This window comes from Nicotiana attenuata, chromosome 6, assembly GCF_001879085.1.
Source record: "Nicotiana attenuata strain UT chromosome 6, NIATTr2, whole genome shotgun sequence".
Taxonomy (NCBI): domain Eukaryota; kingdom Viridiplantae; phylum Streptophyta; class Magnoliopsida; order Solanales; family Solanaceae; genus Nicotiana; species Nicotiana attenuata.
This window is the reverse complement of record NC_031994.1, coordinates 6,360,209-6,380,366: the sequence shown is the minus strand read 5'-3', so window position 1 is coordinate 6,380,366 and position 20,158 is coordinate 6,360,209. Positions and strand designations below refer to the sequence as shown.

At 37.9% G+C, this 20,158-nt stretch overlaps 2 protein-coding genes across 2 annotated transcripts; one reads left to right on the top strand and one right to left on the bottom strand.

The window, feature by feature from the left end:
* Positions 10,356-12,358, top strand: LOC109226553 (40S ribosomal protein S30). The gene is made up of 3 exons (XM_019391338.1): positions 10,356-10,463; positions 10,605-10,742; positions 12,115-12,358. The coding sequence occupies exons 1-3, from the start codon at positions 10,460-10,462 to the stop codon at positions 12,159-12,161; spliced, it is 189 nt and encodes a 62-aa protein (XP_019246883.1). The 5' UTR covers positions 10,356-10,459; the 3' UTR covers positions 12,162-12,358.
* Positions 14,021-19,402, bottom strand: LOC109226552 (IAA-amino acid hydrolase ILR1-like 4). The gene is made up of 5 exons (XM_019391337.1): positions 18,868-19,402; positions 17,981-18,106; positions 15,841-16,155; positions 14,903-15,031; positions 14,021-14,760 (listed from the first exon to the last, which is right to left on the bottom strand). The coding sequence occupies exons 1-5, from the start codon at positions 19,225-19,227 to the stop codon at positions 14,365-14,367; spliced, it is 1,326 nt and encodes a 441-aa protein (XP_019246882.1). The 5' UTR covers positions 19,228-19,402; the 3' UTR covers positions 14,021-14,364.

The window sequence follows — 20,158 nt, the reverse complement described above, 5'->3', positions numbered from 1 at the left end:
AGACGAACACCTTTAAAAGTTCGCTAACGAAACCTTTAAAATTCGAATGCCTTTAAAAGTTGGAGATGAACACCTTTAAAAGTTCGCAACGAAACCTTTAAAAATCCGAATGCCTTTAAAAGTTCGAGACGAACACCTTTAAAAGTTCGCAACGGAAACCTTTAAAAAATCCGAATGCCTTTAAGAGAATGCCTTTAAGAGTTTGAGACGAACACCTTTAAAAGTTCGCAACGAAAACCTTTAAAACTTCGAATGCCATTAAAGGTTCGAGACGAACACCTTTAAAAGTTCGCAACGAAAACCTTTAAAAAAAAGTCCGACACGGACATCACCTTTTTTTGTTTTTACATTCTAAGGCAAATTTTTTTTTCTTACTTATCCATTCTCTCTTTCAAGATTGCAATTGTTACTCTTCCCCCTTTTTTTTAGGGCGGTGAGCGGATATTAATACCAACAAACTTGACGGTTATACGAACATGAAGACATAGCGAATCACCAGACTTTGATGCAAATATTGTCATCATTTTAGTGAAGACACCATTTTACTATAGCAACTTGCCCCCATTAAATCAAATTGGATCCAAAGTTCAACAAGAGGATGGCGTTTCATCTTGATTTTACATTCTTTCATACTTCATTCGAACAACAATTGGGGAAATATGTATCTTTTGAACTTATGCGACTGGACTTAGAATGAAACTCTAAGCTGCCTACGTACCTCGGTGAAGAGGATCAAGTCATACCGTAGTTCAGACTGGGTAATTTATTATTATTTTTTATGTCCTAACTTTTGCCTAGGCCACCTCTTTCGAGGTTGTAACCTAGCGGACTTTTTGTATATGGGTCGTACACAGTTTAGACTCATGCGGGCCAGGAGTGTAACAATATGCGGTTTAAGCTCATGCGTCAAGGAGATTCATGACTTGCAGTTTAGGCTCGTACGTCGAGGAGCATAGGAACATGCAGTTTAGGCTCGTGCGTCAAGGAGCGCCATGACTTGCACTTTAGGCTCGTACGTCGAGAAGCGTAGNTCAAGTTCCTTCGAACATGCCTTGAATTCGTCGAATTTGAGTTTGAAGCCATGAACCCTAGCCGCCGCCTTTGGTCTCTGGTGGCGGCGCCACCTCAAATCATCCCCAAAATCGCACCCTATAGCCTCCGTGACCCCCTCATCCTAAGTCCCAAGCCAAAATCCCTCAAATCTAAGAAGAGCCTCGTAAATTGCAGATCTAGGTTTTGAGGTCTTAGCCCGTTTATGGGGTTTTAAGGATTCAACTGATTTTAAATTAATGTTACATGTTTATTTCAGACGAAATAGACATGCAACATTAATTGAAAATCAAGGTTCAAGGTCAGCATGGTTGAAGACCCATCACCAGTGAGTTCTTCAATTTTTCTTTTCTTATGTTAATTCCTCTACCATGACTGTTTGGGTTCGATTAATTGATTTGGATGGTCGTTTTGTTTGGGTCAGTAGTCAAGTTTATTTCTTTTTGTTTTCAGTCGTTCATTTCATCTTATTTTGGGTTCTAATAATCAGTAACAGGAGTTTGTTTTTTTTAATTTCATTATGTTTCTCTGATTAATAAAATTGGTAGCATATTTTCTTGTGTTAATCTGTAATTAGTGTTTTAGGGTTGTAAATGGCGATTAGTTTAATTTGATTGATATTTCTGCCTATTGCAATTTGATTCTGTGGCTGTTAGTTTTCTTAGTTTGATTGGTTAATGGTAGTGGGTAATATGAAAATCAGTTGGTAGTTTAGATTTAAGAGTTATGTTTGAATTTGATTCTAGCTGATTAATTTGCAAAATAACTACTTGAACCATAGTTATTTAGTTAGTTAACAAGGCTGGGGTTGGGTTAATAATTTCAGGACTAAGGTAGGGGCAATAAGGGTAGTTTACTTAGGGAATAGGATAGCAACTGAATTTAGAACTCCCTAGAAGTCTCTAGAATGGGGTTCAATTTAGCATTTCAGGAAATCTATAGTATAACTTGAAACACAAGTCAGAAAATAAAGGACTTTTGGGTAAAATCTGAAATAAAAAAGGGGGAAAAGTGTGAGGGAAATCTAGAAGCTTCCCCCCTGAAGTTTGCCTATAAAAGGCAGCTTGCTTGCCTTAGAAAAGAAGTTTTCGAGCCTCTAAAGAATCTCCCCCCCCCCCCAAAAAAAAAGTGTTCTCCCAGTTTTACAGATCTGAAACTTGAAATTCAAAATTCAAAAACCAAAACAAAAAAAACAGTAGAAAACTCAAAAAAAAAACCATTCCATTGAAATCTCTTTGTTCTAGCTCGTTTGAGTCCAAAACAGCTAGATTTGTTCTTATTTGTTCAGTAGGTGAAGTTTATAAGCTCTTTAGTTCTCTCGAGTTGAATTTGGTTTATTTCGAGTTGGTTGTTTGGGTTATTTGCTGGAAGTGCTAATTGCTGGGTTGATATTTGGCTTTGTGGTGTCATTTTGGGTCTGAAATTGCTTTTGCTTTCGATATTAAATCCTCATGTTGCCTACAATTCGATCCTTGGGCTTTGAGAATGGTGATATGAGTCTAGATTTGTTGCTGCTGTTACTTACGTTTGTTGTTGCTGACCTCTCTCTCTTCTTATTATCTCTCAACTTCCAGGTACACGTCCTGTAAACTCCCATGCTTATGGAACATGAAATGAAGTGAATGAATGATTCTCCATGTATTCTCATATCGGATTCCATGTAGTTTAGAATGAAATGTCATGTGTATTTAAATAGGACTATTTCAGACTGTACTGGACTGTTAAATTTGAGCTGGAGTTTATTCATTCTAACATAGTAGCCTTAGTGTAGAATAATTTGCAAACATCAGTGCGTAAGTTTCTCTTCATGATAGCCTAGGCTTACTAAACGTGCTTTAATAGTTTGATTCAGAAGTCAAATTAGGCGTTTTAACTTGGAGTCTCAACATAATTGTTAGTATTAGTTCATAGCTTAACAACTTCTCATGAGTAAGTGTTTGCAACTGATTATTATGTGAACTCGAAATGTGTTTTCCTCTGTTTTCAAGTTAATATTAGCGCTTGAATAAAAATCAGTAAACGAAAATGTTCAAAGCTGTTAAGTCTGGTCAGTGAGTTGGATAATTCAATTTAGATAGCAAGTAAATCCAATTGAAAGTGTTATCACCAATTATTGAACACGTTTAGAATAACTTGAAATAAATCCAACATATCTTTGTCTTTGATTAAAATTAAATGTTATTTGGTTTAAACGACTGGGCTATCAATAGCCTAGTCTCCGAGTTTGGGCCTTAAGGGACTTGGCGTACAGCTCAGGCCAGTGCTGGCTCCCTTCTTGTTTGGGCCCAGGCCAAAGCCTATGTCTGTCCCGTTTTGGTTGTAGATTAAAGTTGCGATTCTTATACCTTGGGTTTATCCTTGAACCTAATGGCATGTTTAATTCGAAACTATCACTTGGCTTGTATTAGGCAATATTAATTAATTAGGACTCTTTCTTTTATTATTAGAGACAAATAAAAATAGAAAATCATAGTTGCTTTAGGATTGGCCTTTAAATAATAAATGAGATGAGCCTCGCCAAACAAAAATACATAAATTGCGGGGCCCTCAATAAATGTTTGTGTTAAAATACTTAGATTTCGAGACGGGCCGTTTAGCGAATTTCACGGCCTTCCCCAAAGATAATAACGCGTTAGTCTCCTTAGGCGCGTATTTTAATAACATTACACTCCTAAACTCGGGTGCGCATTTATGTGACCCAAATCCAAATCTCAACGAAGTCGAAATGTGTCAACAACCACGGGTGCATTTATGTGACGTGTTTCGAAACACGTTTTCACGACGTTGCAATTCTCGTTTAAAATAATAATAAAGTGGTTCAAGGTTTAAAAGCACATAAGTTAAAACATGTATTAAAATTAGATTTTAGCCAAATATAGCAGTTGAGCGACTGTGCTAGAACCACGGAACTCGGGAATGCCTAACCCCTTCTCCCGGGTTAACAGAATTCCTTACTCGGATTTCTGGTTCGCGACTGTAATACAGAGTCAAACCCTTTCCTCGATTCGGGATTCAAACCGGTGACTTGGGACACCATAAATCTCCCAAGTGGCGACTCTGAATCTCTTAATAAACGAATCCCGTTTCGATTGTCCTTTAATTGGAAAAACTCCTTTATTATACCCTTTCCCGGGTAGTAGTAAAAAAGGAGGTGTGACAAGCGCCATTTTTGACTGCAAGGTGATAGAATGCTACTTTCGGGTCCAAGCCAGGCATCTCTTTGTAACTCCAAGCGAAGACATCCCTGAACTCCTTGAGTAACTCAATATAAGTGCTATCTTCATCAGCTTCTAGTAAAGCACTTAGGTAGGTGGGTCTTGGTTCTTCATCGGTACCAAGGTTAACTTCTTTTAAGGCACCAACTGTCGTCTTCACTCCTACTTCAAGTTCAGGTGGAGCATCCTTCGCATCTTCATCTTCTTGAGGCTCCCCATCGTTGAGGGATATGTGATAACACGATTAAACATCCTCCAATTCCGCATTATTCTCCATTGAAGATGGAACGACATTCTCGACTTGTACAGTAACATGATACGAAGAACCCACACTTTCTTCATCTTCGTCACGTTCCTTAGTATAGACCACAGTGTATGGCTTCACCTTCAGTACTTCATCACACGAAACCATGACTTTTGTTTGTTGCTTCATTCTAGAAGGAACCAAACTTTGGAAATCTTTAGAGATCTTCTGATTCTTGGGTGAAGCGGGTGTTCTTGTATTTTGATAATTTCTCTGGAACTTATTCCCCTTCTTTAATGGACCCAATCTCTCAAATACGAAAGTTCTCACAGTTGATTTTCCAAGTCGATCAAAGACAGAAGTCCTGTTAGAAGCGGCAAATTCGTCTTCTACAGTGATATAATTGCTACTCGCCCTTCTTATTGAGATGCGCACTGGTGACGGTTGCTTGTATCCCAAACCTTCACGTGATTTCCTCGTTGCAGCTTCTGATGGGAGCTTCCCTAACTTTGATGGCTCATTGGGATTGTATCCAGCTTTTGCAAATAGCTTGTAAGTGTTAGGGTCAAAACTTTCATCTGTTCGCTTTGTAGGGAGTGCCACATTCTGCAAACGATTTTGGGCTACAAAACCTGCAAGCGGCTTTGAGGACAACTTTACTGCCTCAATTCGTTTTACAGGAAGAGTTAACTCCTTTAGCGTGTTAGTTTGGAGATTAGATGATGCGCCCTCGTCTTTCTTCCTTTTAGGGACATATTGGAGCGCGGAACTTACTTTCTTTCCATAAGATGCAATATCCCCTTTATGAGATTTATTCATGTTGGCGTGTACCTCCTCAGTAACAGCTTTGGATTTACCAATAGTCACCTCAGTTCTTTTAGTTATGGGCTCGTCATTCTTTCTTTTCATGCCATCATCAACTTTTATCTCCTTCACAATGCGGTTCTTCAAGTAGAACTTTGCATCAGCGAAGTGTGACTCTGCCTCAGTGAATGGCTCATCATCAGCAACTATCTTCTTCTCTACTTCACCCTCGTAGTATTTTAAACATTGATGGTAGGTAGATGGAGCCACTTTATTCTCATGTATCCAAGGCCTTCCAAGCAAGACATTGTATGAAGTTTTCGTGTCGATTAGATGCAACCATGCACTTGATTGCATATCTTCAATGGTGATTTCCAGCGTGATCGCGCCTATGGCTCTTTGCCCCCCTTGGTTGAATCATTGGATCATCACACGACTTTCTGAGAGTTCGTTCATGGGAATACCAAGTTCTTTCACACTACGAATTGGCAAAATGTTCACTAAGGATCCTCCGTCAACCAAAATTTGATTTACCCTTTCATCACGCATATAGCCAACCAGGTATAATGGGCGGTTATGAAGAGTGTCACCTAGGAGAAGATCGTCATTTGTGAACGTGACGCTTTTATCACAAGCCTTAACTTCTTGAGGAGTGGAATCAGTGAGCTTTTCCGAAGATGGTGCCAACGGTAGGTCATCACTCTTTTCTTCCCCTTTGTCAGTATTGCAACAAGAGGCCTCAATACGATCACGGGAAATCTTCGTGCGGAACCAAGATGGCAAGAAATCCTCTAAGGTCACTATATGTCGTGGCTTTTGAGGGTGGTGCATCTCCACTTTTGCTTTCTTCAAGCGCCTAACTGGATTCTTTTTCTTTGGTTTTTTTACCATCATCTTCCTTGTTGGTTGTTCTATTGATTCTTTTCGCGGGCTCCTTTTGTGGCGCCTACGACGAGTCACCAACGTCCAACCTTCATCATCATCAGGTTGATCGTCTTCAACTTTGTTGTTCTCCGGTAATTCTTCATTTTTGATTCCTTTTAAACTGCATAAGTCATCTAGATTGAATGAGCCAAAGGTGATAGAGACTTGGTTCACGCTTGCTTTCTCATCTTCAAGCACGATCTTCTTTTTGCGAGCCAAGTCCATGACTTTGTCCTTGAAGACAAAGCACTTCTCCAAAGGGTGGCTCACAAGTCGATGGTATTTGCAGTAATTTGGGTCATTTGTTTTCCTAGCTTCATTTGGTCGCTTCATCTCCGGAAGCTCAATGAGATTTAACTCGTGGAGTTCTTCAAAAATAGCTGGCACATCGGAATCTAGAAATGGGTACTCTTTCTCTTGCATTTCTTTTAGAGTCAACTTTCCACTTGCCTTATCTTGAAAAGAAGTGGATTTCATACTCTGCTTCTTGCCCATCTTCGTCGTAAACTTCATAGGTGACGTGTTGACATTCATAGCTTCTTTGCTTTCAGACTTGCGTACGAACTTTCCCCACTTCCTGACTTCTTGCTTGTCATTCCCTTTGTGAGGTTCATAGATGGGCAGCTTTTCATTTCCAGCGGAGGCCATGCTCAATTCCATGTCGTGGGCACAAGTTGCAATTTCTTCAAATGTGCCAGGCTTGATACCTTGCAAGATGTAGCGCAATCCCCAATGCATGCCTTGGATGCACATCTCTATGCCTGAAGCTTCACTAAGCCTGTCTTTGCAGTTGAGGCTTGCATTCCTCCAACGATTGATAACGTCGATAACTGGTTCATCCTTTCGTTGACGAGTATTTGTAAGTTCTATCATACTCACAGTGCGTCTCGTGCTATAAAAGCGATTGAGGAATTTTTGCTCTAGTTGATCCCAGTTATCAACAGATCTAGCCTCCAGGTCCGCGTACCAATCAAAAACATTTCCTTTTAATGAGCGGACAAACTGCTTGACGAGGTAATCTCCATAAGTCCCAGCATTGTTGCATGTCTCAACGAAGTGCGCCACATGTTGCTTTGGGTTACCTTTACCATCAAACTGTTGAAACTTTGGAGGTTGATAGCCAGCAGACATCTTCAACATATCGACGCTTGCAGTGTACGACTTTGCATATGTAAGGGAGGATTTGGCAGCAACCTCATATTTGTTCTTAATGGTTCCTTCAATGAACTCCTTCAATTGATCGATTGGAATCATCCCTTTAGATGAGACAGGGATAGCCTTAGTGGATGCTGCTTGTCTTGGGGGAGAGTCACTCTCTAGAACTTCTGGGAGCTTGCCGGGTGCATGGGTGGATTCTTCTTCCGTCAAGATTCCCACCCTGTCTGTTAGCTTGTCAATTCTAGCCTCTTGATTTTGCATGCATTTGGTCAAGCCAGCGATTGCTTCCGGCAAGTTTGCCAACTGCTCCTCCATAGATGAAGTGTTTGTCACCATGGCTTGCATGATTGTCGTGGACGACGGAGAGTACCATGGATTTTCACACAGATTGATCCTTGATTGGCTCATGCTATGTGGTGTAAGTGGGGAGGATCCATCACTTGAAGCATCATCATCTTCCTTCACAGCAGAGTGCTTGGATCCGGAGAGGTCAAGCAGAGCAAGAGTTTTCTTGATCTTTTCAGCAACATCGCTTCCTCCTTCAGATGCGTTTGTGGAAGATCTTGCTCCTTTTAAGGATGAAGATCCGAAAACAGGGGTTGATGCGGATGACACTTGGGGTGCTTGTTGTCCTAAAGAGTTTGCTTTGCTACTCGTAACTGGTCCGAAGCTTCCAAAGGTAACATTGAGGATGCTTTCCACATTAGCATAGAACCTGGAGTTAGCAGCCTTGGTGGATGTTGATCTGGAGTTGATTTTCTTCGAAGCCATTTCAATGTTCTTGAACTTTGGTGATTGAAAAGTTGAGATGAGAGGTAGAGATTGTCCCACTGGGCATGCCAGGATTTGTAGACAATAAATTTGCATCGAGAAATTAAAATCAAGACCGAAAATATCGCAACAATCGTAGTATTTTATTTCGAATATTTGAGTGTTACAATCTCTATGGATCTTCTGATTCTTATTTCCAATTATAAATAAATTCAAGGGCCTTTGAGCTTGATCTTGAATTTGAATTTGATTTATCCGTCGCGAACACTTTGATTGTTGCCACGAATTTTATCACGAATAAGTAGCCTTGATCTTGAACGCCTTGTATTTGATTTGACTTCGTTCTTGATCTTAAGTTTGATTGCTTGAACTTGAACTTGATTTGTTCTTCGTTCTTGAGCTTGAACTTGAACTTGATTGCTTGAAGCTTGAAACTTGTGGAGGAATTTGCGGTGTTTGATCCACCAGCTCTCTCTTACTTCTTGTTATAACTTCTGGTGTCTTTTCTGAGTTATGAAGACCCCTATTTATAGTTGTGGAATGGAGGAGTTGTGATAAGAACAAACTCTTTCCGACCAATCAAATTGAAGTGTGACATGGTCGCATTTGATTGGCCAGAACATGTCACCTGCACACGTGGTGCGATTTCTTTGGCCTTTCAGTGTGACTGCGTATGCCTTGTCATTTTGACACGTGGCATGGTCCTATTGGCTCTTCCGCTTGACTTGGCGCTCCACGTCATTTGACACGTGGCACCAAACTGGGCTTCTAGGAAGATGACATCTTGGGCTTAATGAAGTGGGCTCATCACTTTAGCCCAATTAAATGGGCTAGCCCAATGGATTAAGACTTATTTATTTAATCCATATATATTGGACTTATATAATTAATTCAATTATATTAGCCCATATATTTATTTGGACTAATATATCTTGAATTTAAAATATAGTCCAAATTATTTCATGGATTTAATTTTAATAAAATTTACATGCCTACACCCTTGAGCACCCTTGACATAGGGTGACTAACTCACTGATCATAGCAGGTTAGTCAAGTGAAAAATCAAACCAAGCCAAAGTATATGTTAAATTTTATTTTAATGTCTGACTCAGCATTTTCAATTTGGGTTGTTCTCTTACAAGCAAGTGAATGATTCTGCAAGTGGATCCAATCTTTTTTTTTGCCAATTATCTATCTTTTGGAACAACTGTATAGGAAATGACTCTTTTTATTTTTCTTGAATTTTGTAGACTTTTGGAAATACAGTCTAAAGTTCCCTTTTGAGCAAATTGAAAATATTAAACCATATTCTAAAATTATGTAGATTATTGTTGTAAGGTTGAGAAATATACGAGGAAACTCCCGACTCTAATATTGTGTCCGAAAGGGTAAAATTATGACCTAAAAAGGGACACTTGCGTAAATTAGCCAAGTGGATCAAGGGCACAAGTGAAAATAGCACGGGCCAACCATTTTTCAAATTGGTAATCAAAAAATAATCAGCGTTTGCAAGGTCATTGAAAAATAGTCATTGGTTTGCTGAAATACGAAAAGTTCCGGCATAATATGCGGATTATGGATCTCTTGCGTATAAACTTTCACATAGTGTATTGGAACTCCAGCACACGGAAAGTTCCAGCATAATATGCGGGATTATGGAGCTCTTGTATATAAACTTTCGGCATATTATATTAGAACTCCAGCACATTATGAAATTCCAACACATTATGCTGGAAGCTCATATGTAAAAAATTCGAACTCCAGCATATTTTTAGACTATTATGGGTGTTTTTATTCAAGTTTTATTGTTACATGAAAAAGCGGCTAAATTTCGATTACTTTTGAAACTGTGGCTATTTTTTAATTACCAGTTGTAAATCTGCCCATTTTGATTTTCTTCCCGGACCACTACTTGGACTTTCTTCATAGAAGAATTACCCGATTAGCTGCCCACTCAATCTCTTAAACTAAAAATAGCAAGCAGAGGTTTAATACATGTATAATTTATATTTAATATATGTATAATCAATATATAATATAGGTATACGGGTAGAAAAAATAAACAATAAATATGACCGGCTACTTGTGTAAAGATCCCTTCTCTTCGTATGGCCCACGTTTCTTCTCCTAAGGTCCAAATTTCAACTCCGAAGCCCAGGACAGTTTCAGGCCTTACCAGCTCCACATATATAAACCTTCCTAATCTCCAAAAACCCTAACCCTAGCATTTCTTAACTTTCGCAGCTCCAAACACCTCCATCTTCTCCGGCGACCAGCAACCAGCAAATCAGCCATGGGTAAGCTTAGTTGCTCTTCACTATATCTCTCTTCATTCTCGATTTATTTAGATTCTGTTGTTCTGTATATAAGTGTGATTAGGTAACTGATTAATTTGTTGATTAAGGATTAATTTTGTAGTTTGGATTTGTTAATTGTAGGTAAGGTACACGGATCATTAGCTCGTGCCGGGAAAGTGAGAGGGCAAACACCTAAGGTTGCTAAGCAAGATAAGAAGAAGAAGCCACGCGGACGCGCTCACAAGCGCATGCAATACAACAGGCGATTTGTTACTGCTGGTACGCATATTTTTTCTTTCTTTATTTCACTTTATGGATCTAAATACTGTTTTCGGCTTGAACTATATTTGTAATTGAAAAAGTTAATACTCCCTCTGTTTCAATTTAGGTGACACATTTTGTTTATCGAGAGTCAATTTAACTAAACGTTAAAGCTAAATATGGATTAAATATGGATTAGTTCAACTCAGTATTTTAAAATTACAATGTCGGTATTCAAAAACTATGTGAAAAGTACTGTAAATTGCAATTTTCCTCGTGTCAATATGATAAAAAATACATTTTAAAATGTTGGTCAAATTCATACAGTGACTCTTGATAAGCGATCACCTAAATTTAAATGGAGGGAGTAATATATTCAAGCGTACACAGTCCTAGTAATTTTGTCACAAAAAAAAGTAGTTTAGTTTCCCTGTTTCATTTGTTTATATATAAATGTATATGAAACAGGCTAACAGGAGTATATATTAGTAGGTACAAACACGTCCATTAGTATGCAAAGCATAAAACAGAATAAAACTGTTGATAACTGTAGATAAAGTGACAAATAATGATGCACAGAAAGTCTGTATCGGTCAAATGTACAAATTTTATGTATGCGAGTAAGCACTTACTCGCACATGGTTTTCACACCACACCAGCAATAACATAACATGTGTATTCTGCATACTCTTTTATTATCTAACCATGGTCAATAACACCTCATTTAGTGCTTAGCAATGATAGACTATTGTATTGGTGTGGTGCGGGTGAGGTTTTACCATACATTGCTCATATTGATGTATGAATGTGCTAGTGAAAGTTAACATAACTTGTGTATTCTGCATACTCTTTTATCATCTAACCATAGTCAATTAATGTCCATTTTCACCTCATTTATTACTTTACAATGATAAAGTATTATATTAGTGAGGTGCGGGTGGGGTTTTACCATAAACTGTCGTGTTGGTGTATGAATGTGCTATTGAAATTTAACATACTTGAAATCTCCCCAATACCCATTAGCTTTTGTTCAGAATCCTGAATCTATGATCGTAAGCATTCTAGCCAAGCTTTGGGGTTGTGAGATTTAATAAAGCATCTGTGGTTTAAATTGAGTTTGTCTATTTTTCTGTTCAGCATTTCATGATATTAACACAGTAGATCTAATTTATTTCTATTAAAAGAACAAGTGGATGTGTTGTTCTATTTTGCTAGTTTGAGTACCAGTGTGATGTGATATTTCTGGTGTGGTTACTTTTATTTGTTAGTGGTATATCCCTGTTTGATTGCTTGTATCTATGCTTCAGTTTGCAAATGAGCTTTTTGAATCTTCTCTTTTGGACATTTAAATTATATTTTCTCACTGAATTCTGCTTCCGTTTGCTTGCAGTGGTTGGTTTCGGAAAGAAACGAGGGCCCAACTCCTCAGAGAAGTAGAAGAGGACGTCCATTGTGGTTGTTCAAGAATTTTGTCACCTTGTTTTGTTTGTAAATTTTAATTTTGGGACCTGATAATCGGAAAACTAGTTTATGACCTGTTTTTGTAGGACCAATGAATGTTTGATGTTTGAAAGAATTTGAATTTCAGCCATGCTATCTTTTATTGATTATATCTATCTTATTCATGACTTGAATGTTGTGTTATAGCTATTGGGTTACTGCTTCTGATTCGTAGGGAGTGATTCCCTTGATATTATTTCTTTGCTATGCAATCTGAAAAGCTGGAATTGTTTTCTGAAAAGTGAAGACAGATCTCTAGTACTTGCAAAAAATGTCAAGCAACTGAGTAAGTGTGAAAGTGGTGCAAATATTTTTTTATGTGGTCAGTACAGACTCCTCTCGCAGGGCTATAGGAGCCTTGCCCTCTTGACTTTATGTGTGTTTTTGTACAGAGGTTATGGCTCCTGGCAATGCTGTTTTAGTTCAGTGTGGGTAATTCTACAAATGCTGGATGAGGATTCATTTTGAATCCTGTAAACTGCCATTTGTGCTTTAGAATTTCTTGTGAATTTTGACCATGTTTATTTTAGAGTTCAGGTAAGATGGGCTTTGCCTTCGTTAAGATAAACAAATCAAGCTAAAGAAGATTTTTCTATCTATAGTTACGAACCTTGTGGCTTTCTCTCAAGGTCATGTCGGGACATCTAGGATCTGCGCCTCCCTGGATTTAAAGCCAGCTTCATATAGACATACCTAAAAGATCAAAAGCGCCCATGAGATCAGAGGCGGATCCAGACTTTGAAGTTTATGGGTTCCTATAACGATTTTACACTATCGACTAGGTTCACAATTAAATATTTATAGATATTTAATGAATTTTTTAATACATATACAAGGACCGTGCAAAAGTTATTGGGAACCCGCACGCTACCCTCTAGATCCGCCCTGCATGAGATGTGGCTAAAGGGAGAGTAGTATATTTGGTACGACCAAGTTCATATTACCAAGGCAAAAAAGGCAGAGGCGGAGCTGCGGAGCCATGATTTAAAGTTATTGGGTTCGGTATTCTAACCAAAGTTACTGGGTTCGACCGAACCCGTAACAAATATACTGGCTCCGCCCCAGAAAAAAGGGCTGAAGGCTCCATCATGTGTTCCTACGCTTATCATTGGAGGCATATTACAAACATTTGAGTTGCCAATTGTTGTCTTGTACTGGGTAACTGCTATCTCATACCAGTATGAGTATCGGACAAAAACTTTGTCCACCAAAGAGGCGCAACATTCTAATTCTGTGTCAATTATACTGGCCTTGGCGACCTCACTTGTAATCAACTGGTGCCGGCAGAGGTCTCTCAAAGTAAGTTTAGATTTGATTTTCACTATCCCCATTCTTCCTTCCCTATTCAACCAAAAAAGGAAAGAAACCAATAACTAATTATAGAGGTCTTGGACTTGTTGTAGCCATCTATAGGGGTCAACGTGATGAAATTTAACATGCAATGAGCACACTTTCAATCATATGTAACTAGCTCTCTTCTACGTGAAAGGAACTCTGATGGGATTTTGAAGAACATACCATACAATTATTTAGTACAAGTTCAACGAAATTCATAGTCTTCAAATGAAACACTATTTCTTTAGGGGATGGCAAAGCCAGAAATTTCCGCAAAGATGTTCAAACTTGAGAGAAATGCAAAAAATTCCACGACAAAATGTGTTCAGTATATGTCATACATTCATAGTGTGCTTTTTCAACGAAGGGTGGTCAATTACCACCCTTCGGATAATGTAGCTTCGCCCCCGGGAAATGGAGATGTTTCACCCTTTGCCATCAATAGCATAGCAATACATGTATGCAGGAAAGACAATTTATAAGCAAAAACGACTAGTTTGCAGTTCAATTGTCTCTACGGATAATGACAACGAAATCTAAAGAAAAACTTTTAACCTTACACAAGCAATGGAATTTCATATCAATCACATTTGGAAAAAGAAAAATACAACTCGCGCCCATAGCGCGTTCCTTTTTGGAGAATCAACCAAACCAGCTCCAACACCAACTTGATTTAGAGCGAGTTTGCATATTAAGTAAAAGAAAAAGAGAAACCTATTTCCGCTCAGCTGTGTCTAAAACTTATACCTGTTCCTGTAGCAGAAATTCTTCTCGGTCCACGAGGTTATTAGACTCTTTGGGGACCTTACAACTCATCATGAACATTTCTTACTTTTAACTGATGTTCGAGAAGATAAGTCGTGGCTAACGATGCATGTAAAGCAACGCCATATGGAAGTGCATCTTCATTAACTCTGTATAAAGGGTTGTGCCCTGACTCAAACTGTCCTTTAGTTTCATCCGCCATTCCAAAAAAGTAGAAGTATCCAGGAATAGCCTCGGCAAAGAATGAAAAATCCTCTGTACCCATTAAGGGTTTCAATTCTCTGATCTTTTCAGTGCCCAGCATCTGTCCCGCCACATTTTTGAAATGTTCGTGCAAAGTTTTATCATTTACTGTTACCGGGTAAAAGGGGTTATTGTTGGTATCAAAGTCAACGGTTGCATTGCACCTTTGTACAGCAGCTTGTCTTGTGATAACCTGTTAACTTATTTCCAGGAAAATTTCACTTAAACAAATCGAGTTTTACCATTCATTAGTCATAGCACGTTTTTTTTTGTGACGCATCATTCAACAATCATATGATACTTTGGGCATTCAAATACTAATATTGAAGATATACCTCTACGATTCTCTGTTTAAGTTGCGTGAAACTTTCTTTTGAGAATGCCCTGAAAGTTCCACCGATTGTGACAGAATCAGGTATAACATTAAATGCGCCGCCACCTTTGAACTTACCGACCGTAACAACCTGCAAAATCATGCCTCTTTTAGGTAATGGGTAGATAAGCTGTAGATGCCGAAGTCTAAGTTCTTGGAATGTGAAAAAGGCATGGTAATATTTGACATAAATGATCAAGAATATGTCAGTTTTTATCAGAAGGATGAAGAAGGAGAATGGGTAAAGGAATTTCTCACACAATAAACTGGGAGTCTAACTATTTTCGTACTAGACATGCACAAATCGTACTATATTTTTAACATGAAAAATGCAGATGAGTTACAATAATTTTACAAGTGTTGCTATCAGTGGCAGATGTAGCTTATTAGCCACGGGTTCAACCGAACGTAGTATTTTGACATGAAACATGAATATATATGTGACAAAAACTACTACTTATTTTATTTTGAATCCATAATTTCAAAAGTCCGATAAGTTTAGTGCTAAGAACTTTAAAGGTCAAACACATCAAGTTAAAAATCCTGGATCCGCCTTTGGACTAGCTATTCCATATATTAAAATGCAACGCAGTGTTCAATCAGCGAAACGGAACACATCGCTCTGCCTGAACAAAGCATCTTTTGCAAACTGGGAAACAAAACCTTTCACAATGCATTTTCTTAATTGCCTATCAGAGTGTACTCAAGTAATTTTCAGCCTCCGGGAACAAACTGACAAAGATGGGAAAGAAATTATAAACTTTTTTCACGAGCACAAATAAGAGTGTAAAGCAGCCTATATTTGCAGTTTTGCACAATCACGAGCACACATGCAAGCAAGCTTGGATATGTGTGCATGTGTTAGATTCACATACACTAGAGAAAGGGGGGATAGAGCACCTGTGAATCCAGTGGATCGGCTTCCCGTGAAACAAGATGTTGCAAACTAACTATAATGTTAGAAGCTGCTAAGATTGGATCTATAGTGTGCTGAGGAATTGCGGCATGACCACCTTTCCCCTTTATTACCGCCTCAAAGAAGCCACTGCCAGCCAAGATAGGGCCAGATTTGGTGATAACTGTGCCAATAGGATGAACGGCAGAAATATGCAGACCAAAGATGGCATCAACACTATCAAGTATCCCAGATTCAAGCATTTTCTTTGCTCCTCCACCTCCCTCCTCAGCTGGCTGAAAAACCAATAGAATAGTTCCCTGCCATCAAAAAGTTTCGTCAATCCCCAACTCCTAACTCAACAATTTTTCCGATAACATCCATGATACTCATATATGCTGATTCAACTGTGTAATCCTTGAACAGAACCACTAGCATCATTATAACAAGCTTAAAAAAAAAGCCTGATTACATCCGGTCTAATTTTTCCGATAAACCAAAGAGTTCTTGGTCCGCTTGAAAGGAAAGTTCAGTTTGAGATTCATGCCACAGCAACAAGAGGACTAAATCAATTGAATGAAGAAATTTAGGTCCAGATTGATCCTTACTAAATAGCACAATCGATGATCTATAGCTTCTTTTATATTTAAGAAACTATAAGGTAACCGAGGGCAACTACTGTTTTTTGTTAGTTGCTCAGCTTACCCTCATTCCACTTATGCAAGTCCCCTTTCACAATTTTTTACAGCCAAACTCTATCACAGATAGAAGGAAATGGGCGACAATTTGGCACCAAATATATGGAGGCGCGAGAGGACAAACTAAAATCGTGAGGGTTCAAGTTTCCTGTATTATCAAAAACTATTCCACTTCCAAACTATTTATCTGATCCCTTTACTTTATTGATTCCAAATTCCTTATCTATCTTATAACTGTTCCTGACCACACTCAAATCAGTTGTACTGTTATCTTAGCATAACAGTACCTATAAAAATAACTACTCAAGCTGTAACAAAAAAGTCGTGTTCAAAGCTTCACTTGGTTCGGAACCTAGCACTGGAGATGCCATCCCTCCAAGTTTGGAGATAATAAATATAAAAGATATGTCGATTAGCATACCATTTTTGTCCTAAATAACTATATCTATGACGCCTTACCCCTTTTAAAACCTCTAAGCACACAAACAATTGTTTTTCTCAAATACTTACCTCATAACATATAAGCAGGTAATAAACAACAAAATGTCCAATATAAGATAACATTAAAATTCCTTATAAAGAAGATAAACAACTCATTTCGCATGCGAGCACCTTCCTTCACAGCTGATTCTTCAACATCAGTCAGTCGGACCCCCACTTAGTTTCACCCAAGCTTAATCCTGGTCATGGATAGATCACTAATTCTTTGAGCTAAAGAGAATTTTATAGGAAAAGTTCGAGGTCACTTTAGGATTCGGTTTTGGATCCGGCAGCTCCAGCTCGCAACCACACGGGCCCGCCCTGTGAGGCCAGAGTGGGCTCAGCAGTCAGTCTTTCGCTTTTGCCACATTCAAGAGTCTCTCATGTCAATTCTCTATTCAAGCCAAGGATACTACAAATTTTATAACATGTTATATGGGTAGTCACTATAGGGGTAAGGTCTCTATTCTCTTTATTGCTTGTTGCTATTGCTCTTTTCTCATTTTTCCTCGTGCGGAGGGTATACTAAAAACATACTCTCTACATTCACTACAGGGGTAAGGTCTGTGTACTATCTACCCTCACCAGACCTCAATTGTGGGACTATACTAGGTTTGTTGTTGTTGTATGGGCAGTCACTGGTGGTTTAGACAAAAGAACAAAACATAAAAGGAGGGATCAAATATTGATATGTGTAGAATGCATTCATGAGACAGTTACTTAGGTGGAAATCAACATCTAAGAGTGATCATCCTTTAAAAAGCACATTCAATCTAAAGAGAAAACCAAACTCTAATTTGTTCCCAAGTGACCACCACTCTATAAACAAAAAACAGGCCCAAAAAAGGAATACCATAACATTTTCCTTTATCATGCACAAACACTAATGACATTAGAATTAGCTAGCAAATAGAAGAGTGACATATATTCTTGAATCCAAGCTAAGGTAGAGAACTGCAGTATGAACCTGCAAATCATCGCGCTGCTCCTGAAGAATCTTTGCAGCACCCAGAAGCATAGCAACATGAGCGTCGTGTCCACAAGCATGCATCTTGCCAGGAATTTTACTCTTATGCTCCCATTCCACTTCCTCCTGCACCAATCAAACACTATATTGAAGGCAGAGAATAAATTACTTGCTAAGAGTTTTACATCTATGCTTTCCCCCTACCGTATCCCCTTCCTCCAAGAAGGAAAAGTAATCCATATGTTTCATTTTATACGAAAACTCTTTCCATTTTAATCTGTTCCAAAAAGAATGACACCTTTCTTTATTTGGAAAATCTTTAGCTTTGAACTTCTAATTTTACCTTAATGACACGCTCTTATCGCCACAAGAATATCATGGCCTATTTAAAGATCACAAGTTCTAAGGATACTTTTGGTATGTGGCAAAAGTCGGCAAAAGTAAGTCTTTCTTTCTTAAACTCTACGCCTAGTCAATCATATCAAATGAAGCAGAAAGAGACCAAAAAATCATATAAATACAAACTTCTACCACAAAGTATCATTAATTAGAATAAAGACACTACCATATATACTCATTCTAGATTATCACAATCCAACACTGACAATAAAGGAATGCAACAATAATTACGCCTCAATCCCCAACAAGTTGATATCAGCTACATGAATCCTGACCATATCGCTACATTTAATCTATAATACAAAATGAAAATAAAAGTACTAGAAATTCTCTATATTTTCCACTGGTATATAAAACTCCGACAGCACTTAAAGACTCCTAGAAACCACAAGACATAAACTAAACCTACTACCATGACTAAAACATTGACAAGAAAAAAGATATATGTAAATATTTAGAAATTCACATGAACCCAATTGGTTAAAAACCTGCATAGGAAGAGCATCCATATCAGCTCTAAGAGCAACAAAAGGTGATTTTCCAGTACCAATAAAACCAACTACACCAGTAACAGCTACAGGGTACTTGTAATAAATTCCCATATTATCAAGCTCATTTCTGATAAGTTTACTAGTCTCAAATTCCTCAAACCCCAACTCAGGATTTTCATGTATAGTCCTCCTAATTTTCACCATCCAATCAAAAAGTTCAGAACTTTTTGCCAAATTCAAGAAATTGGCTGAAATATTTGCCAACTCCTCTTTGTTCAATAAAGAATCTGATAAAGTGGGAGTTGCTAAATATGTGCATAGACTGAAAAAGGCAAGAACCCATTTCAAGAAACCCATGAAATGATTATTTGGATGAGTGTTTAAAAATGTTCAGTTTCTTGAGATTGAGGGGCTTTGACTATTACTTTCTGTGTGTTAAGAAAAAGTATCTAGGAGTATTACTTTTGCCCCTTTTTACTTTGCTATTTTGGGATTGAGAATCAGAATCCAGCCATAAAAAGTTAATTGTCACGCTAACGATTTTTCCTAGTGAACAGAAGGTGTTTGGCTAAGCAACTCGTCAAACTAGCTTATAAGTACTTTTTGACTTATCTACGTGTTTGATAAAATTAAAAGTGCTTATAAGTTAAGTGTTTATAAACCAAAAATAAGCCAAAAGCCATAAGTTGGTCTCCCCCAGCTTATTAAATTTCAGCTTATAAGCACTTTAGGTTTGACCAAAATATTTACTATTCTATCCCTAAAATACTTCTTTTAAAAAAAAAATTCTTCGTATACCCAGTTCTTCAACTGCTTATTATTAATTTCAGCACTTTTATTCAAACACGTAACTGCTTATTTTTTAGATTAACTTCAGCACCTAAAAGTGATTTTCAGCACCTAATGCTTATCAGCTACTATAAATCAGCTAAGCCAAACAGGCTCATAGTCCCTCCATCTCAAATTATCTATGAGATTTCTTTTTTGCACGTCCCTCGAGAAATATTGATTATAAAAGGTTTAAGACTATTTTATCCTTATTTATATATTTACTCCATTTATGTGCTATCTCTATTTTCAAAAACAATTACTACTATTAAGTGTAAAATTAAAAATATAATTTATTTTGTCTTGAACTTCTAAAATGACAAATAATTTGAAACAACTATTCTTAGTAATCACGACAGATAATATGAGACGCAGGGACTATAATATTTGCACAAATGACCATTAATAATTTAAGTTTCCAAGATGTTTACACTAAATTTAGCCTCGTTTGGCCGTAGAT

Bases quoted from the DNA above. Each gene is read 5' to 3' on its own strand.
- LOC109226553 (XM_019391338.1), top strand. The intron at 10,743-12,114 runs GTACGCATATTT...GTTTGCTTGCAG, and splicing joins CAGGCGATTTGTTACTGCTG to TGGTTGGTTTCGGAAAGAAA.
- LOC109226552 (XM_019391337.1), bottom strand. From the start codon at position 19,227: ATGGGTTTCTTGAAATGGGTTCTTGCCTTTTTCAGTCTATGCACATAT. The intron at 16,156-17,980 runs GTTCATACTGCA...TTTTGATGGCAG, and splicing joins AGCAGCGCGATGATTTGCAG to GGAACTATTCTATTGGTTTT. The intron at 15,032-15,840 runs GTGCTCTATCCC...ATGATTTTGCAG, and splicing joins CCGATCCACTGGATTCACAG to GTTGTTACGGTCGGTAAGTT.